The 17,423-nt window shown below is 48.7% G+C and overlaps 1 protein-coding gene across 8 annotated transcripts in view; it reads right to left on the bottom strand.

Moving 5' to 3' along the window:
* Window positions 1-17,423, bottom strand: part of CBFA2T2 (CBFA2/RUNX1 partner transcriptional co-repressor 2) — a 58,435-nt gene that overhangs the window by 14,613 nt on the left and 26,399 nt on the right. For 6 of the 8 annotated variants that reach the window (XM_048321661.1, XM_048321659.1, XM_048321660.1 and 3 more), the window contains exon 2: window positions 952-1,095. In XM_048321661.1, coding sequence (XP_048177618.1) covers window positions 952-1,095 — 144 coding nt within the window. Of the gene's footprint in view, window positions 1-951; window positions 1,096-1,882; window positions 1,886-10,676; window positions 10,688-16,653; window positions 16,658-17,423 lie in introns of those variants that run through there. The other 2 variants (XM_048321665.1, XM_048321664.1) reach the window with 2 other exon arrangements.

Below are 17,423 nucleotides of genomic sequence, written 5' to 3' on the forward strand. Positions count from 1 at the left end.
TAGTGCTGCTGCCAGCACCACGCAGCACATCAGAGTGTGTCCTCCAGGAGCTAGAAATCTCCGAATCCCACTGCCAGCATGGAACTCTGAGATAGCCCAGGCACTGTTATGGACAGCACAGCAACGCAGAACCAGCTAGGGAACACTCTGTGCAGGGAAAAGGGGTGAGGAGAGCGTGGAAAATATGTACATGCCATGTGTGGGGGTCAGATAACTCCATGCCCAACAAAGTAAAGCAGCTTTGCTCCGGAACAATGCCTTTAAAAAGACATTAAATAGCTTAAATGTTGGCTAAAGAAGGAAAGAAAAAGACCCTTTCTAAGCTGTAAGAAAAGGCTGAAGGTCCTTTCCATCCATGCAGTCACCTCTGAGCAATGCTCAGCTGGAAGAAGTGGGTGCAAGGCTGTGCTACAGCCGGGCAGGATCAAGACTGACTGAGGCTTAATAGGAAAGATTATAAAGAGAAGCTGGAGAGAAGAGAATCTGGATGGACAGCAAGGAATTTTCAAGGCTGGGAAATTAAAAAAAAAAGAAAAACTTTCTAATCTCAGCCGCAGGAATGCTGTCTGCAAAGTGAGATACAGCAGAGTGGGAATTAACTCCTCCAAAAGATAGAGCGGAAAGCCCAGCTCTTGCCTTGCTTGAAGCTGGCCTGATAAAAGATTCAATTTCTTAAGGAGTTTAGGGTGGAAATCAAGGCTGCACCTGCAAAGGGAAGGACTCAAGGCAGCACCAGGAGCAAGGTAGGAGCAGGCAGGGGGGATTACACAGCCTGTTCTATGTCCTGCACGCATTACAGAACTGCAGGAAAGCCCCAGGCCCCCCTCCCTCACAGCCAGGCAGCACCACCCGCCATGCCCTGGCTGAGACAGCCCTGGTGAGTTCTCTGAGCAGAGCCTTCCCTCCTGGCTAGAGCTGGTCCCAGGAAAAGCAGCATTACTGGGCTCTTACGTGCAGTCGGAGTGAAGGACACGGGCCGGGGGCCGCCGGGGTTGACGGGGGGCAGCGGTGGCATGTTGGGAGGAGAGGACCTGGACTGTATCTTCACTTCCACGGGCGATCCGGGCATCACTGGAACCCTCTTCTCACCAGCAACTGTACCAAGAGAAGGTGGCAAGGCTCAGTGACAGTCACTGACACACATTTCCCGCCCAGCACGCCAGGAACAGTTGTGAGGGTGAAGATAAGAGCTGGGGGAAGTCACGCAAGGCTCCCACGCCGCTCTGCACGGCCCCGAGCTGGGGACAGGCACGCAGGGTCATGCTCGTGGTGTCTGTGCTCACCACCCCAGCCTCCTGACTCCATCTCCTCACCCCTCATGCCTGAAGATGCTGTTCAAAGTATTTCTCTCAGTTTCCTTTGTCCCCATTTCAGATCTCTCTGATACTCCCCAGATGTGCCCACACACACCTCACTGAGCCTTTCCAGAGGAATCACAGCCTCTGGAAGCCATGCAAAGGGGAACCTGGATTTGTGCTGTGCCAGACGTGACTGGAATGGTGGGCCTGGGGCTGCAGAGATGAGTTGATATCAGCTACTCACAGCCCCTCTCCTGTGTGCAGTCTCTACTGTCTAATCTACCACCAGCTCAAACTGCAGCTTCCTTCCCAGCTCAGGGGAAGTGTGACCACACTCCCAGCTCCAGTGGCTGGGATCAGATTCACAAGACAAAAAAGAGGAGACGTACTCATGTAATAGGGGGACGCTTTTTTTTTTTAAGTGGGATGTTTTGGGGTATTTTTGATTTTTAAAATGCAGACAACTCAGCAGACGAAGCCTAAGGATCTCCAAAGCACAGCTCCCATGGGAGCCAATCCCATTCCAGGGGTGCTCTGTATTGCACTGCCAGCATCTCCAGTGTCCATGACCCCAAACAAATCACCCTCTGAGATGATGGTCCCCACTCCCTGCTCTTCAAGCTGCCCCTCCTCTCGCTCAATTAACTCGCTAATGAGATGTGAGCAGCTTGTCCCACCCAGGAACATGGCCGGGTCCCCATCACGTCCAGCTGCACCCCAGCTCAGGCTGTGAGGGAGCTCAACTCAACTTCCACCTCTCTCCAGTCATGCAAGCTGGGCTTGGGACCATTACCATCTAATTTGTTATCCACAGCTCTTACCAGTACCTGTCAGCTGCAAGAAACTCAGCTTTTGAGCCAGGGCAAAGTGATTAAATGCTGCATTCCCATAGAGCACTGAATAGGTGGCAAACTTCTGCACTGAAATACAACACCAACCTGCTACTTCTCGACTCCCAACAACAAAAACGCTGCTTTCGAGAGCAGGGAAGACACAAACTGGCACCTGAGCCCTCGTGCTGCTGCCTGGGATCTGCTCTGTCAGCCCCAGCACCTGCTCTGCCACCGAGCTGCCTCATTTATTTTCCTTATGGCAAGTCATGGGGAATGCCAGCGAGGTAACAAATGAACTTCATTATTCCCAGCATTTCTTTCTGCTGTTTGCAGGAAGGGAAAGCAGGGATGACACACACTGAAAATCCATGTTTTCCTGCCCTGTCAGTGCAGGTGGAGTAACTTGAGTTGGAATCACTACAAAATCCACGTCCCAGAACATTTGTGTCTTCATTTATCTAAGCCTGCTTTCAAGAAAAGGAAAAAATTCTAGGCTTTGCTTTCATGAAGTGGGGAGATACTGAAGCCAAGGGAAACTACTATTAATTTTAACATATAATAACTACATTAATCCCATATTGCAAACTACTAGACATGTGGTCCAACTTCCATACAATTGAACCCTGATGTGCAGACTCTCCCTGCCATTTCCATGCACGAATATGATGTTGAGATGAATAACCATGCATTGATGTAGGAATATAACATCATTTATACATGTAGGCACCTATTCCAGGCAGGTGAGTTTATCAGCAAGAGCAGGGAAAACCCCCTGACTTTCTTTCCTCTCCAAAGAAATGCAGCAAAACAGCGAGAGAGCTGATTTTGTGCACAAAGTTATGGGTATTTCTACCACAGAAAGTCTGGGTTCCCTCACCCAGGCAAGGAACGGAAACATTGCTAAATGACCCAAATTTTTCTATCAAAACAGCACTAATTGTGCCTCTCCAGCACTTGGTGTCAGCTGTGTGACGACCATCCAGGCACCCACTGTCACCACCTGCCTCCTCTTCCTCTCCCTCTTCCCATGAAACCCCCTTTCCCAGGTGTACATGGCCAACCTGGTACTGCCATACTCTGGAGAGCACAAAATCCTTGAGTTTTCTCCAATTCCTTCCTAAAATGTTCCTAGGGCACATTAAGAAAGCAGAACTAATTTGGTTAATTTACAGGGAGGAAGATAAATTTCACATGGAATTTATAACCCCAAAATAAAACCAGCTACTGTGTGAGACACCAAAACTGAAGCCCACAAGAAGCCAACACCTTCTTTTCCAAGCCCACTCCAACAGACAAGAAGCAAACAGGATTGTTAAATTTAAAAGCTTCCTGCTAATGACCTGGGGCATCTATAAATGGAGATAAAAACCATCTTTCTGAAGCTCTTCATTTTTAGCCTAAACACATCCATTTAATGAGAATCATGTGAGCAAACCAGGCTGTGACCAAGGGCTTGAGTCAGCCTTGAGTTGACCTGGGGCTAAAACTGAGCCAGTGAGCTGCTCCCTGGAGAAAGGCTGCCTTCCTAGTCTCATTCTTTCACTTCCACCACTTGGAAATATTTACTGGCTCACCAAGAGCAGCTTTTCAGCGCTGCCTCCAGATGTGCAGGGAGGGTGCAGAGATGCTCCTTGAAACGTGTACAAGTCACTCAGCTGTATCACTCACCTAAAGAGTCAAATGCCATCACATATTTTGGATGATAGTCTAACAAGAATAATTGTTGTCAATGACTGAATGCTCCAAGTACCAGAGCAAGACACCTGTCCAGACTGGAAACATTGAACTGTTTTCCTTCCAAAACTCCTCCTTGCAAGCTTTACCTGGATTAGAAACCCAAATGCTGTTGCTACTTCTCAAGCAGTGCCTGCAGGAGCAGGCCAGACATGTTTATGGCATGACACTTTGGCTGCCAAGCTGCCAAATGTCCAAACTTTGCAGTGACATGTGCTCAGCTTTGCACCAGGACCTGCCCAGGGTAACCAGGGAAGGAGGCGGCAGCGACGTGGACACCTGGGTGGGAGAGCTGCCTCCCCGGCCTCAGACACACTGGAATTTCACATGGGAAGACGACTCGGAGAGAGCAAAACCCAATGAGATGCTGTTTTAGTCTTGGCTCCATGCAAGAATTCCATCTCCTCCCAATAGTGGCGGGCTGTGCAGCACAGATTTCGCAGCGCTGAGTTACAGATCTCAGACGCTCGAGCTGCCGGCTGGGCACGGGCAGCTGCAGGCACAGACCAGGCTGTGCTCCTGCCCTATATATTCATGTGTCCCATTTAAGGAGCCCAGGTGTGCAAGAGACTAGAAAGCCCAGAGCTGTGAGTACACCTGGAGCCCTCCCTCCCTCCCCGACACGCTGCAAGGCCCTGGGTTCATCTGTCTCTGCTCTGGCTGTCGGTGTGCACCAGATTTCCTTCGCTGCTCCAGTTCCCATCCTGGCGTAACAAATTAAAAAGGAACATATGTCAGGATTAAGTGCAGCTGATGACTTTCCTTTCTGGAGAGAAGAAAGAGCAAAGTGAGACGACGGGACAAGATGGCAAGAGAAAATCTGGGGTCTCAACAGATCCTCAGAAAAGTCCCACTCCTGCATTCTCAGCCCTCCAGCACCACAGCACATTTCAGAGGGGGCAGTTTCAACACCAACTCGAGACAGATTTTATCCTGTTTATGTTCTTTAAAGAAGTCTTCCACCTATGGTGTTTAGTACAGAGAGAGCGTTGCTGGGACAGGTAGCCCCTGACGAATGGCCAGCATTTACTTGCACTATAAACTGCATAAAGAAGCTGCTTTATCAATCTCTTCATGCCTGTGGGCTTGAGAAAAGGGAAAAAAAACCAGCAACAAGTTAGGGAGTATCTCAAGTACACTGGAATTTAAATTAATCCTTAAATTCCTTTGGCAATTAGAGAATAAACTAAGTGATGAAAAAGAAGTAAAAACAGGGCATGAGGAGAACAAAAAAGCAAGATAAGGAACTGGAGAAGAGTGACAGCGAGGCAGACAGACACAAATGGTCTCCTCTTCTTCCCAAAGTCCAAAATATAGTTCAAGGCAGTATCAGGAGGTGCTCCATTCTGCTCAAGATCTAGATTCCATGGCAGAGCCATGGATTTGCTGAGACCAAGGGAACAGAGGAAGAGCCACTGCTACAGTGCAGAAAACGTGGATGTTTTATCTGAATTTACACTGTAGTGTCTGCATGGGCACAATTTAATCCCTGAGCAAGCACATGGAGTATGTGCAGGTTTAAACCCTGCTATCAGCTCGAGACAGCAAAGCTTTCCTCCTCCCTCACGGGACATGGATTTAAAGCCTGTGGCTGGGTGTTTGGAGGGCTCCTACAGCAGGAACGTGGATATATCTTCAAGCCATTCCTGATGCACGGGTAGGATTCCCCTTGATTCCCTGGCATGAGAGTTAAGGAGGAAGGATGAACCTGCCTGCCCTGGGAGTGACTCTGGAGCTCTCATTTGTAAATAAGCTGCAAAGAGTCAGAACCCCGTCTCCCCAGTCCATGTGCCAGACTCGAGCTCTCCAGCTTTCTGCAGATGTTAAACCATGAAATATCTTGGAAGAAATAAGAGAAAAACCACATTAAACGTGAGACAGCCCTGCAACACCAGCAGCTATGCCCAGGTAAGGGTTTCCTTTGCTCTTTGGCAGCTTGCAGGATGGAGAACAGGCTCAAAATCAGACTTTGTCAGCAAAGCTTTGACCACCAAGTGGTTACATTGCAAACCTGTAAATTAACAAAGATATTTTTTGAGCAAAAGGCTGTGTACAAGCGTTTGCCCAGTGCTTCAGTCTCAGGAGGGAAAGCATGTAATGGTTTCAGACAGAAAGAAGAGGCTTAATCAAAGCAGATGTTTCCAACTTTCATCTAGAAGAGGCAGAACATATTAATAACCTAAAAAGCCTCTCCTCACCTCAAAAAGTTAAAAGCCCCAAATTCATACCTGCCTCTTGAGAGCAAGAGACTGGAGAACTGTCCCAGTAACAGCAGCCAAGCTTAGCTCCAGCAGGAAAAATTCTTTGCTCACCCATGAGCCAGGTCTGAGCTTGTTCCGGAGCCAGTGGACAAACAGACACCCCAAAGGTGATCCAGCTATCCCAGAACATCCCCCAAAGCAAGGGAGATCAGCCACACTCCAGCCACACCTCTCCTTCCACTGGCCCTGACGCCTCAGGTGAGCACTTGGACTAGAGGCATGAACTACAGATCACCTAAAAGTCAGCAAAATACCCCCTTCCTACAAACAGTCCTTGGAACTTCTTTCCCCACCGTTTACACGGATCAGAGTTCCTGGTTTAAGATAAAGCAGTGCCAAACTTGGCTAAATGGATAGAGAGGCCATTGGAAACAGGGAAACGAAGGAGGGACAGACCTTTAACAGCCCCTTCTGACCCACACAATTCTATAATTCTACAAGCAGCTCAATGTATCATCGTGGAGGACAGGCCAGGGAAATGCCCAAGCCCAGCTATGCCAGCCCCAGCGGCCCCAGCGAGGAGGATGTGCTGCAGTTGGCTCATCACAGGGTCCCTGTTGATCGTCTGAATGCAGACGAGAGGCAGCATCAGTGTAACCTGACCCGATAATGTAAATAGGGTGAAATGAAATATGGTTCGCCACCTCCCCAGCTTTGGCGAATGTTTATTTTGAATAACATGCTTATCTGCTCCAACTGCTCACCATCTGTTTTCAGTCTCCACCAAGCTAATATTTTTCACATTTAGGAACTGAGAAATGGGAAGAATTACATTTTAATTTTATTAACATCTTTCCTCTGCTCCAAGGTTGCCTTTCCCTCCCCTTGATGGCTCTAAGCCATCTGTAGAGCACCTCTGCAGTTCTCCAAGGCATGCAGATGAGAGGTGATCTACATGCAAAGCAAGAGCATCATTACTCAGGCTTCCAGAAGATGCCATTTACTGCTTCTCCACCGCAATTCCCTCCCTCACCTGCTTCCAGACAGCTTCCCCCAAGCTCAAACTCAAATCACATCGTCAAGGGAAAAGTAATATTTTATCTTTTTGCGGCATCGCTGCATCAAAAAGCGATGGAGGGGGAAGACTGAAGATAAGCATCAGGAACAAGGCAGCCAATACAGCAGCTTTCAGGAAAAAAAGGATGGTTGGGTCTGTCCCAATTTGGAGACGTTGGGAGGTTTGTAGTCAAGATGACTTCTCTATACAAATACCAACATTTATTTGCACGAGGGGTGGTTTCTAGAGGTCTTTCTTTGCTTGAGTCAACAGAAGGTCATTTACAACCAGAACTGCAGGACACGAGTGCATGGCATAACCAGGTCACCAGCAAGGCCTGGTCACACAAGGTCCTTGTCCATCCTCCTCCCTCCAGGCCACGGAGCTGGCCAAGATGATACTACAGCATCTGTGGCAGTGGGTAACTCATGGCACTGCACAGATACTTCCTCCACTCCATGTGATCGGCCTATTTTTACCCCGTTTAGCTTGGGTTTATGGCACATGCCGGCTCCTGAGCTGTAAGATGCTGTGGGAGTGGAGAGGGCTCGGCACCTCGCAGGAGAGCCTTGCATCACACAGGAGGGAGCTGCTGAGCCTGGGATAGGCATTTTATAAATCAAAAATAAATGCGTGTATCTCCATTGCCATCTAGTCCTCTCCCACACACAGCTGTTTCACTTTAAATCTCAATTCAATGTGAAACTCAGATAGAAGAACTTGAAAGAGCAAAGTATGTTATCGTTTGCAAGCAGTCCAGAAAGCAGTTAATAAGGGAAATAAGATTAATAATTTATTCCTGAAGGCAGACTGCAGATCTTTATCCGTCTTGCCCTTCAGTGATTTTTATAAAATCCTGTTAATGTGCCTGGCTCTACAAACTCAGCGGTAGCACAGGTTGGATTTCGGAGCAGTTCCCACCCAGACAAGGCGGCTGCAGCTCCAGCTCTGCCTGTGCCATGGCCATGTCAGACCCATCAGCACAAACCTGCCTGCATGGCATTCCTGCCTCCTGAGCTCTGCCTTCCTCTGGGGCCATGGACTCAGGCCAGGACCAAACCCATGGATGCAGGATTCACCCCACAAACTATCACATCCAACACGCCCCAGAGCTGTTGGACCTCAAGCCCCCAAATTCTGGTCATCTTGCTTCTACAAGAACACAAACCACTCTGCTGTGGTAATCTCCACTCTCCTGCTCTCTGTTCCATGAAGGAGGCAGGGAATTGTTACTCAGAGCACAAAAGCTGCCCTGACAGCCATTTCCACCCAGGAGCTGCTGCTGCTCTAACCACCACACCGCAGCCATTCCCTTCCCACACCACCAGCACCCCTACAAATAAGTTCTGGGGACCCAAGTTCAGCCCTTGATGTCCCTGGCAGCAGGTTTTGCTCATCACTGTCTCAAAGGGATGCTGTGAGCTCTGCCAGGGAGCCCATGGTGCCCCAGGGCACAGAACCCTCCTCATCCTCACCAGCTGATTGCTCTGCCCCCACTAGAGACAGCCACCCTGGAGGGAGGGATATACTCCTGGAATATAGCCCAGGAGAGTATATTCCTGGAAACCAAGGCCTGCATTGCAGTTTTAGGACAGGAAGCACTTTGGGGATTGAGGGGAGTGATCCAGCCTTCCCAAACCACCCTGTTGGCTGCGTTATAGCCTGGGACAGGGCCCTCGTTCAGCAAAGCCAGAGTTGCTCACTAATTCATTTGCTTAGTTACTGCTAAGTATTTTGGTAATTTTTCATTAATTCATTGTTCCATTTAACATTACAGAATCAAGACTATTTTTTATTTTATAAATCACCCACTCCTATAACAATATTAAGAAATATTTCCTCCTCCGCACTATTTACTCCTTGGGCTAAAGCGCTCGGAATGAAAAATGAAAGCAGTTACAGATATCAAACAGGCAATTATCACAATCATAGCAAAAAATTAGTTCTTAAAAGTCTCAGCCTGCTGCAGTGCTCTCCAAAGCCTCTGACTGAAACAACGGTGGCGGGAGCAAAGTTTCCAGATGGGAACATCTGTGCCTCATTTGCCGCAGGGAAGAAAACACCAGGAAGATTAACGGCTCCCGAGGCTGGTGGAGCCCAGACACAACACGTACAGAAGGGATACCGTGGAGAAAGGCTTGGAGCAACAGCCTGCTATCAAAGATTATTATTATTTTTTTTTATTTAATGATTATTTTGCAGGGCTTCTACATGTGGGGAAAGGAGAGCTTGAGTTTTGCTCACTGTAAATTTTGTGTAGAGTGAAAGCAAGACTTGAATTAATCATGCTTATATTAAAAAAAATAAAATAAAAGCAGCACTTTTCCCATCTACTTTTTAGATAGAAAAAGTAATTTTAAGAGTTGGCTTTAAGGGGTTACACCCCCAAAAGGTCTGAAATTGCTCCCTGCCCAAAGCATCAAGGCCATGGATTTGCCCCTCTGGGGTCCAGTGAACACCAAGTTTACACCAGAGAGTAAGAAGTGATCCAACAAGTGAGAAACTCATGGTTGAATGATCAAGTCTCCCCTGACAATGGCAGCAAAAGCCTGTTTCCCTCAGGAGCATTCCTTAAACACTACCACAGTTTAGGGACCACATTTCCCTAGGTGGGCAGGCATATAATCCACAGGTTATATAGAGGAACAACTGAGCACTGGGATTTTGGGAGTGCAAATCTGTTTTTCATTCTGCTTAGGCTAAACACCATGGGGTAAACAAATCTGGAACTTTTGTACCTGTAAAATTCTGGGAGGTCCAAAAGAGGGGAAACACAGTGAAACAAGCTCTAAGTTCAGAAAGCATTTTCCACCTTAACAGAGGCTTCAAGACAGCCTTTAGGACATGATTTTATCTAGCCCTCATAAATCCTTTTAAAACTTGGATTGCTGGCCATTTAACAAACAGCTCCACCCTTCTGCTCTCCAGATGAAACACATTCGCACTGGGCTCCATTTTGTTCCCTCCTTCTCTGACCCAGCAGTACCAGCAAAGCAGCAGAGCCTGGGGAACCGTGGTTAATTGGCATCCTCTAATTACTAATTAGCTCTGAGGGGCTCTCTGCAGCTCCAAACAGTCAACAGGAATGCATCCACTGATTTAAACAGGCTTGGGAAAAGCAGAGCTGCCGGAGCAGGCTCCTAGGAATGACCCAAGGAACTGCACAAGGAATCCACAGCTCCCCATGGAGGATCCAGCACGGGACCACCACCACTGCAGCCCTTGCTGGGCTCTGGAGGAGCCTCAGGGAGGCTACAGGGTTGTCTCACCCAAGAGGAGCATTCCCAGAGGGTTCTGGCTGCTCTGCAGCTTCTCCTACACAAGAGCCTCTCACGTGGATGCTGCAATTAGAGAAGTCCAAGCAGCGTCTGTGGCTTGAAAATCCATCAGAAGAGATTTAAGCCACCAATTCATCCCACCACCACTCCACAAACTGCATTTAGGACCCTGAGCCTCCTCACTGTCCAACTCCACCCTTTAACAAAAGAGCTGAGGAAAGGGCAATGTGCACAGAGCAGATCCCAGCAGGAGCTGACAGCCGCCGGTGCAGCACACCCAGCGAGGCCACAGCTCCCACTCTGCAGCACTGCCCTTCTCCCCGCTGAGCTGCTCCAGGAAATCCAGGCGAGCACTGCAGCTCTGGCATTCCCATGGCTTCCCCAGGAGAAGCCCCTTCCCAGGGGAGTCCTGCAGCTTCCGCACTGTGAGTCTGGTTCATCCCAAAAGGGATGGTCACCAGGTCAGCGACCCTCCTTTTTCACTGCCTGGTGTTTTATATCCCAGCTCTCAGCTTCAGTAGGAAAAGCTGTGGAAAAGGAGGGCATTTTCTAGCCAATTCCATAAGAAACTTAGGAGGTGCAGAGAAGGATGCTGTTTCTGGGTCAGCACAGTGAGCCCCTTTGCTGAAAGCTTCCCACCAGCGGTCCCGCTCTGCTCACTGCGGGATGAAACCCTGCCTCTCCAAGGACAATCATTTTGGGAGTTTCCTCTGAGAAAAGCATCCCATCAAGGAGAGGCCACTGCACCTCCTGGTGCATTTTTAACCCCAAGCAGCTGAGGGATGGTGTGACACCCTTTATCACAGTGCCAGGTGAGCTCAGATCCCAAACCCACAGCTCCTGGCACTTCGGATCCTGCCCACCCTTGTGCCTCTGCTCACAGTTAGCTGCTGGGAATAAGCCTGGCCACATGCAGGACGAGTTCCTACAGGGATGTGAATGGTCTGCACAAAAGCTCCCACAGGTTGTTATGAGGGCAGCAAGGCTTACTCAAGTTTTTTGTCATCAGAGAACCCAGAAATCCTTCAGCCGCAGCAGCTCCTTCGGGAGAGACAGCCTTGTCTGTGAAACGTGTCCTCTTCCCTGGGCATCCCTGAGATTAGATTGCACCTCCACAGTGATTCTGCCTCACTGGATACAACAAACACAGGCATTGTCCATGACGTGGACAGGTCCCCAGTGCCACACTGCTCTGCCTGGCACACCCCAGGGATCCCTACAGCAGGGCAGAGGCAGCCTGGAGCACCTCGGAGGAAGGAAGCACAAGGAGAAAGGGGAACAGCTTGAAAATCATTAAATCGTTTAAAATAAAAGATGAATTTGAACCCACCCTAAAATCACCCACTAACTGAAGATTTGGGAGCTTTAAACCTGACTACTAAAGACATACAGGAGGAGTTTTAAGTCAAACTTTAAAACCATTTAAGAAGATATCCCTCTTGCTGTCCTCCATCTTCCAAACCCTGCTGCTTGACAGTTTGGTCCCCAACATTATAAATCAACCTTAAAACCAGCACTGACCTCAGAAAACAACCAGTACTGAGCAAATCTGGATTTCTTAGAGCATCACAAATTATCACTGAGCACACAGGGATGTGAGCTAATGAGAACAGGAACAGCAGGTCTGGGGTTTAAGGGTAGGGGTACCCAGTGAGTAGAGAGTACTCAAAATGAGTAAAACACAAACTGGGGTAAAAAAAGTCTCTGCATACCAGGCAGACCCAAAGCACCAGTGCCAGCAGCTCAAGCACCACTACCAATAACTGTAAATAACAGCAATTAAAAAAAGCAAGGGCACTTCTGAAAGAAGCGAGATCTCAAGGCAGAAAACCACATTTAATCCATAACAACCAATGTGACCACAGAGAGGCACAAATAATAGCAAGGACACCCAAAACTATTACAAAAGCCTATATTAAACTAGAAAAAAACCCCAAACAACAAACCTGTTTATAAAGCACAGACCAGGTACAAATCCTGACCATCTGGAGAAGGAAGCAGTCCCCAAGCTCATAGTCAGAGGGGCCAATTTAGATGAAAACAATGGTCATTTTAGCAAAAACAAAACAGAAACCAAATCCAGTGCAAAACAAACCACTAACCAAGTTCTACCACAAACCCAAAATGAAGCAATCAAGGAAGGATACAGAAAAACATCTCCCTTGGGTCCCTGAAGTCATACCATTTCCAAATACAAAGCAGTCTAACACAGAGTCTCCCTTCTCCAGATGGAGGCTGAAGAGCAGGAGCTCACCACTGCCAGCCAGCTCCAGGGCTAAAGTTCCACCAGACTTTATCCAAAACTGGGCAAGTTGTCCAAGAAATCAAGGAGGAACTTGGGAAAGATTTGGGAAGTCTCTTTCATCCCTTTTATTTACAACCTCCTACAAGTGCCAGAGGGGACTCCATCCCTCTGTCAGTGTCTGCAGGGAAGGGTCAGAGCAGGGACCAGACTCTGCTCTGTGGGGACAAAAGAAACAGGCAGGAACCGGTGCCCAGGAAGTTCCACCTGAACATGAAGAACTTCTTTACTGTGTGGGATTGCCCAGAGATGGCAAATATCTCCCTCACTGGAGGAATTCCAGAACTGTCTGGACACAACCCTGTGCCATGTGCTCCAGGATGACCCAGCTGGAGCAGGGATGTGTGACCAGAAATCCCGCTGTGGTCCCTTCCAATCTGACCCACCCTGAGATTCTGTGACCAGGAGTGTCCCTTGCCCCACACAGCCAGGGTGGCTTTCCCAGGCAGCCCTGGCACAGTGCTGGCAGTGCTGCCCACACCAACACCCTTCTCACTGCCCTGCTGATATTTCTGAGGTAGCCAAGCCTCGCTAATGACTCCCCAGCTCCCTGGCTCTGTGGAGAGCTCACTTCATTCACTTGGGCGCTAAGTGCATTCTGTGCTGCCCAGCTAATAGTCCCTGCCATCAATGGCACACACAGGAGCCCTGCCAAGACGACAATTCTGCCTCTTAAAAACACTCCTCACACAACTACACAAATTGCTCTTCCTCTGTGCCCCAAGCCTGACCAGCATGTGGGAACTTTCCACCATTCCACGGAGCTGGAAGCACAGGAGGAATGCGTTTAGGGGTGTGTTTTGGAGGGGTGTAGGGGCCTGATGATGTAGAGGGGCCCCTACACAGCTGGAGCACCACGAGCCAGCATCTCCGGCAGAGTCCGGGCACAGAGAGATCAGGATGGACAGGAGAACCATCAAAAGTCACTATTTAGAATCGTGGCATGGTTTGGATTGGAAGGGACCTTAAAGATCACCCTGTTCCAACCCTCTGAACACCTTCCACCAGGTTACTTCAAGCCCTGCCCAACTGGGACACAAACACTGCCAGGGATGGGGGATCCACAAATTCTTGGTCTGTTGAGGGAATGATCCCAGCAGAGATGGATCAGAGCAGTGACTGTTTCTGCTGTGCCTCCTTCCCCTCCCTCTCGTTGGCAGCAGAGGCGGAGAATTTCCATGGATAACCTCTGGAGATTCAGTGATGCACGGGGACTGGAGAGTGAAGGTTGGCCCAGCAGCTGTTGCACTTGCTTTCAACCCATCCCACTGCAACACAGCACAGACAAGACTTTCCAACTCATCATTCTCAGGGTTGTCCTCAGGTAGTTACCAGTAAACTGCATTAACCTGCTCCCCATCAACTGGAGTACGGGGGAAAGACAAAACCCCCAAAAGCTCAATTGCCAAAACTGCAAGACCAGGGCACAAAACAACCCAGCAAACCTCCAAGTTTGTTCTGAACTGCTGTTTTCATCCCCTGGTCACAGCAAAGCCTGTGCCACAGTGCCTATAAATTTCCTCTAATGATGCAGCAGTGAGGCAGAGCCCCATCTGTGCCTGGGCACAGGTGAGACTTTTCACTATCGTGTAAGTGCAGGCTGCCTTTCAATTACACTCACCAGCCCATTAGGCAAATTAGATTTGCATATGAGAGGATAACTAGAAAGTCAAGAAATAGGCCCTGAAGGAAAATACATTCTATAAGCTACATATCCCTGGGAAGATGTGGACAGGGAGTTTGCTGTTCAACCCAGGGCTACTTTAGGTTTTCATGGTGTTCAGCTTTCTCTCAGTGCTGGCATGGGTTTGAGGACAGCCTCTCCACCAGGCAGAACTGAAGCCAGACAAAGACATCTGCGTTCCCTGCATTCCCACCTCCCTAAAAAGATGCCCATTTCTGCAGGGCTTTGCATCATTTGCAGGTTCTGCCTTGCAGTATGCTGGATAGGAGATTAAAATATTACTGGTGTGAGAGAATTTCAATTGACTCCACCTGGGTTTCAATAATATATCACTAAACTACAGAATTATTTCCAGCACCCTAAGAAGGTCCACGGGGATGTGATAGCCAGTGGTATGGCATTACACTGGTGTCCCATGTCACTGAGGACAGTCATGTGGACTAAACAGTTCTGCTCAGGTGATTTTGAAGAATTCATCTGCCTGCACACACTTTTTTTTTTTTTCCTGAGTGAGTGTATGCAAAACAGAGACAACCTAGCTCATCTCCCAGAATCCAGATGGCACTTGCAAACCTTGTCTGTGTATCAAATGTTGTTTTTTAGATCAAGTGTCCCTGGTTGACAACACAGAACTTCACGATGCTATCTTTAGAGAGGCTTCTCTGCAAAGAAACACCCTTGGAGCATACGTTGCAGGAATATGCTAATGTGGCAGAGTGTTTTCAGCGGCCACAAATGGATCTGTTCCTGGGAGCTCAGACACCCCACAACAAGCTGAGCCTGGCTGGAGATGAAGGCTCACCCTGCCCCTACGGAAAAGATGCGCCAACAAGTGAAAAACCGCAGAGAAAGGTTAAGTTACACCACTGGAGAGATGCAGGATGAGCTCACAGCAAGGGCACTCACACATGAGAATGATGATTACCAAAAAACCCTACTAAAGGAGTGAGGGCAGCTCAAAACAGACAGCAAAATCTGAGATTTTCCATTCCTTGACTTCTCCTACAGGTTTAGAGATTCTTACCCTAGTTCCTGTTCAGCTAAGTGCAAGGATCTTACAAAAACCCAATGATTTTCTTCCTCAAGGTCTTCACTTCCTCCTCCAGATTGCATGCAAAGATAAAAGCAGCACATGCAAAGTAAGTTGTTTAAAATCAGCCCATTAATAAAGAACAAAACTCTACAAAACTTGCAGTTTCACATATTCCTGAGATAGTCATGTTACCCTCAATGAAAAAAAATAGTACCAGTTGTTAAAAGAAAACACCAGCACCCCCCAAAAAACCCACCCTGAGTTGTTTTCTATTCTCCTCAGCTCCAAGAACAAGAATCATCACCTGCATGTGAAAAAGCATGAAAAAACCTGACTTATACACAGTCCCCACTAAGCAGCAAAATGGCTTAACAAAAACCAGGAAAAAACAAAGAAAGCTGCAGAAACAGGCTATGATCCAGCTCAACCCTGGGGTCAGAAGGTGACACCAACAGCACTGAGGTGGCAGAAATAACCCCCTGTGCCTGCTGCTGAAAAGAACATTTCAGAACAGTGACATCAGGTAAAGCAGCAGCTTTTGAAAAAAGAAAGTGATCCAGGAGGTAGCTCCTTCCATATTGCAGGCGCTCACAGTAAACACCATATGGCCTGTTAATTTAATTAGGGAGAAGAAACCCCCTAAGTTTGAGATTTGACTTTGAAGGGTTTAAAACAAGTCTGAGGAAAATTGTTTGAGATACTCTGTTAGGTTGCCTTGCCTCCTTCATCCACCTTCTGACCCGCTGGACCTGGTGGCTCTCCCCAGGCTGCACAGCACCCCTAAGAGCTGGAATTTTTTTTTACAAGTCCACTACCTTCACCACCACTGCACCTGCACAGATGCTTCCCAGGAAGATCTGGGTGGTCCATGCCAGGCAGCCAAGCCAGGAGAGGTCTGGATCAGGAAGGAGGTACGTGCAGTAAATAAACCAAGCATTTCAGCTGAACACATCTTCTCAGATAGCAACCAGAATTTTTATCTTAAATCCTCACAATCTACATTGGCAGGTCCCACCCGTCAAAGAGAGGATGGAGCTCACGGTGAAGGTCAACCTGACAAATGGTGGAGCACCAATGCTGAGACACAAAGCCTCAGGGCAAGTCCACTCCCTATCCATAAATAAGTTTGCATTTGTAATCTTGAGATCAACCAACCAAACTCCAGCCATCCCCAAAGACTTTTGTATGTCAACAAAGTCTCACTGCAGCATCTAATTCCAGACTAGCCAGGACACTGCTGAACAAAACGTCATTCTCCATTATGAATATATATTCCATGTCCTCATGTGAGGAGGGAGGGGCATTTCTAGGATCATTTCCAGCTAGAAATCTGTATCTGTACCATGATGGGACACTGCAGCACCACTGTCACGCTGCCCTGCCAGGTCTCAGCACGAACTGCTCAGTGCATCACGCGAGAGATCCCACGGAAGGGGCTGCTGGGGCACCACCCAGAATGCAAAGACACAAAAGGTGATGATTGCCTGAGGAATGAACTCCCAAGCTGTAACAGCTGAGGCTTACAAGGCTCTGGTAGGCTCTCAACTTCAGCAGCCCCCTGAGGCCCAGGCAGGAGCAGGAACACCTCAGCCATGGTGCTCCAAGGACCACCACCCCCTCAGGAACTGCTGTGTCAGGAGCCTCCAGCACAACCTTCCTCAGCACAACCTTTAGGGAGTCCCAGCTGGGTAAGGGAACCACAACATTTCTGCAGAGAGGTGCAACAGACCAACCGACCTGGGGCGTGGGACAGAGCTTTGGCACCCAGGCTGCTCGGGCAGAGGCACAGAGGGAAGCTCTGCCTGATGCCTCCAGCATGGGCACGAGCTGCCACCCTCCTCTACTCCTGCCTGGCACAAAGGAGGTCAGGGCTGCGTGGACCCACCTGTGCTCCCCACCGGAGATGTTCTGTGCCTCTGCAGAGCAGGTGCATTTCCAAGGCCCAGGTAGGGCAGCAAGGGATGCTCCCTGCCTCCCTCTCTCCTCTTACCAACTGCAGCCCA

The sequence above is a fragment of the Corvus hawaiiensis genome, chromosome 17 (assembly GCF_020740725.1).
Source record: "Corvus hawaiiensis isolate bCorHaw1 chromosome 17, bCorHaw1.pri.cur, whole genome shotgun sequence".
Classification (NCBI taxonomy): domain Eukaryota; kingdom Metazoa; phylum Chordata; class Aves; order Passeriformes; family Corvidae; genus Corvus; species Corvus hawaiiensis.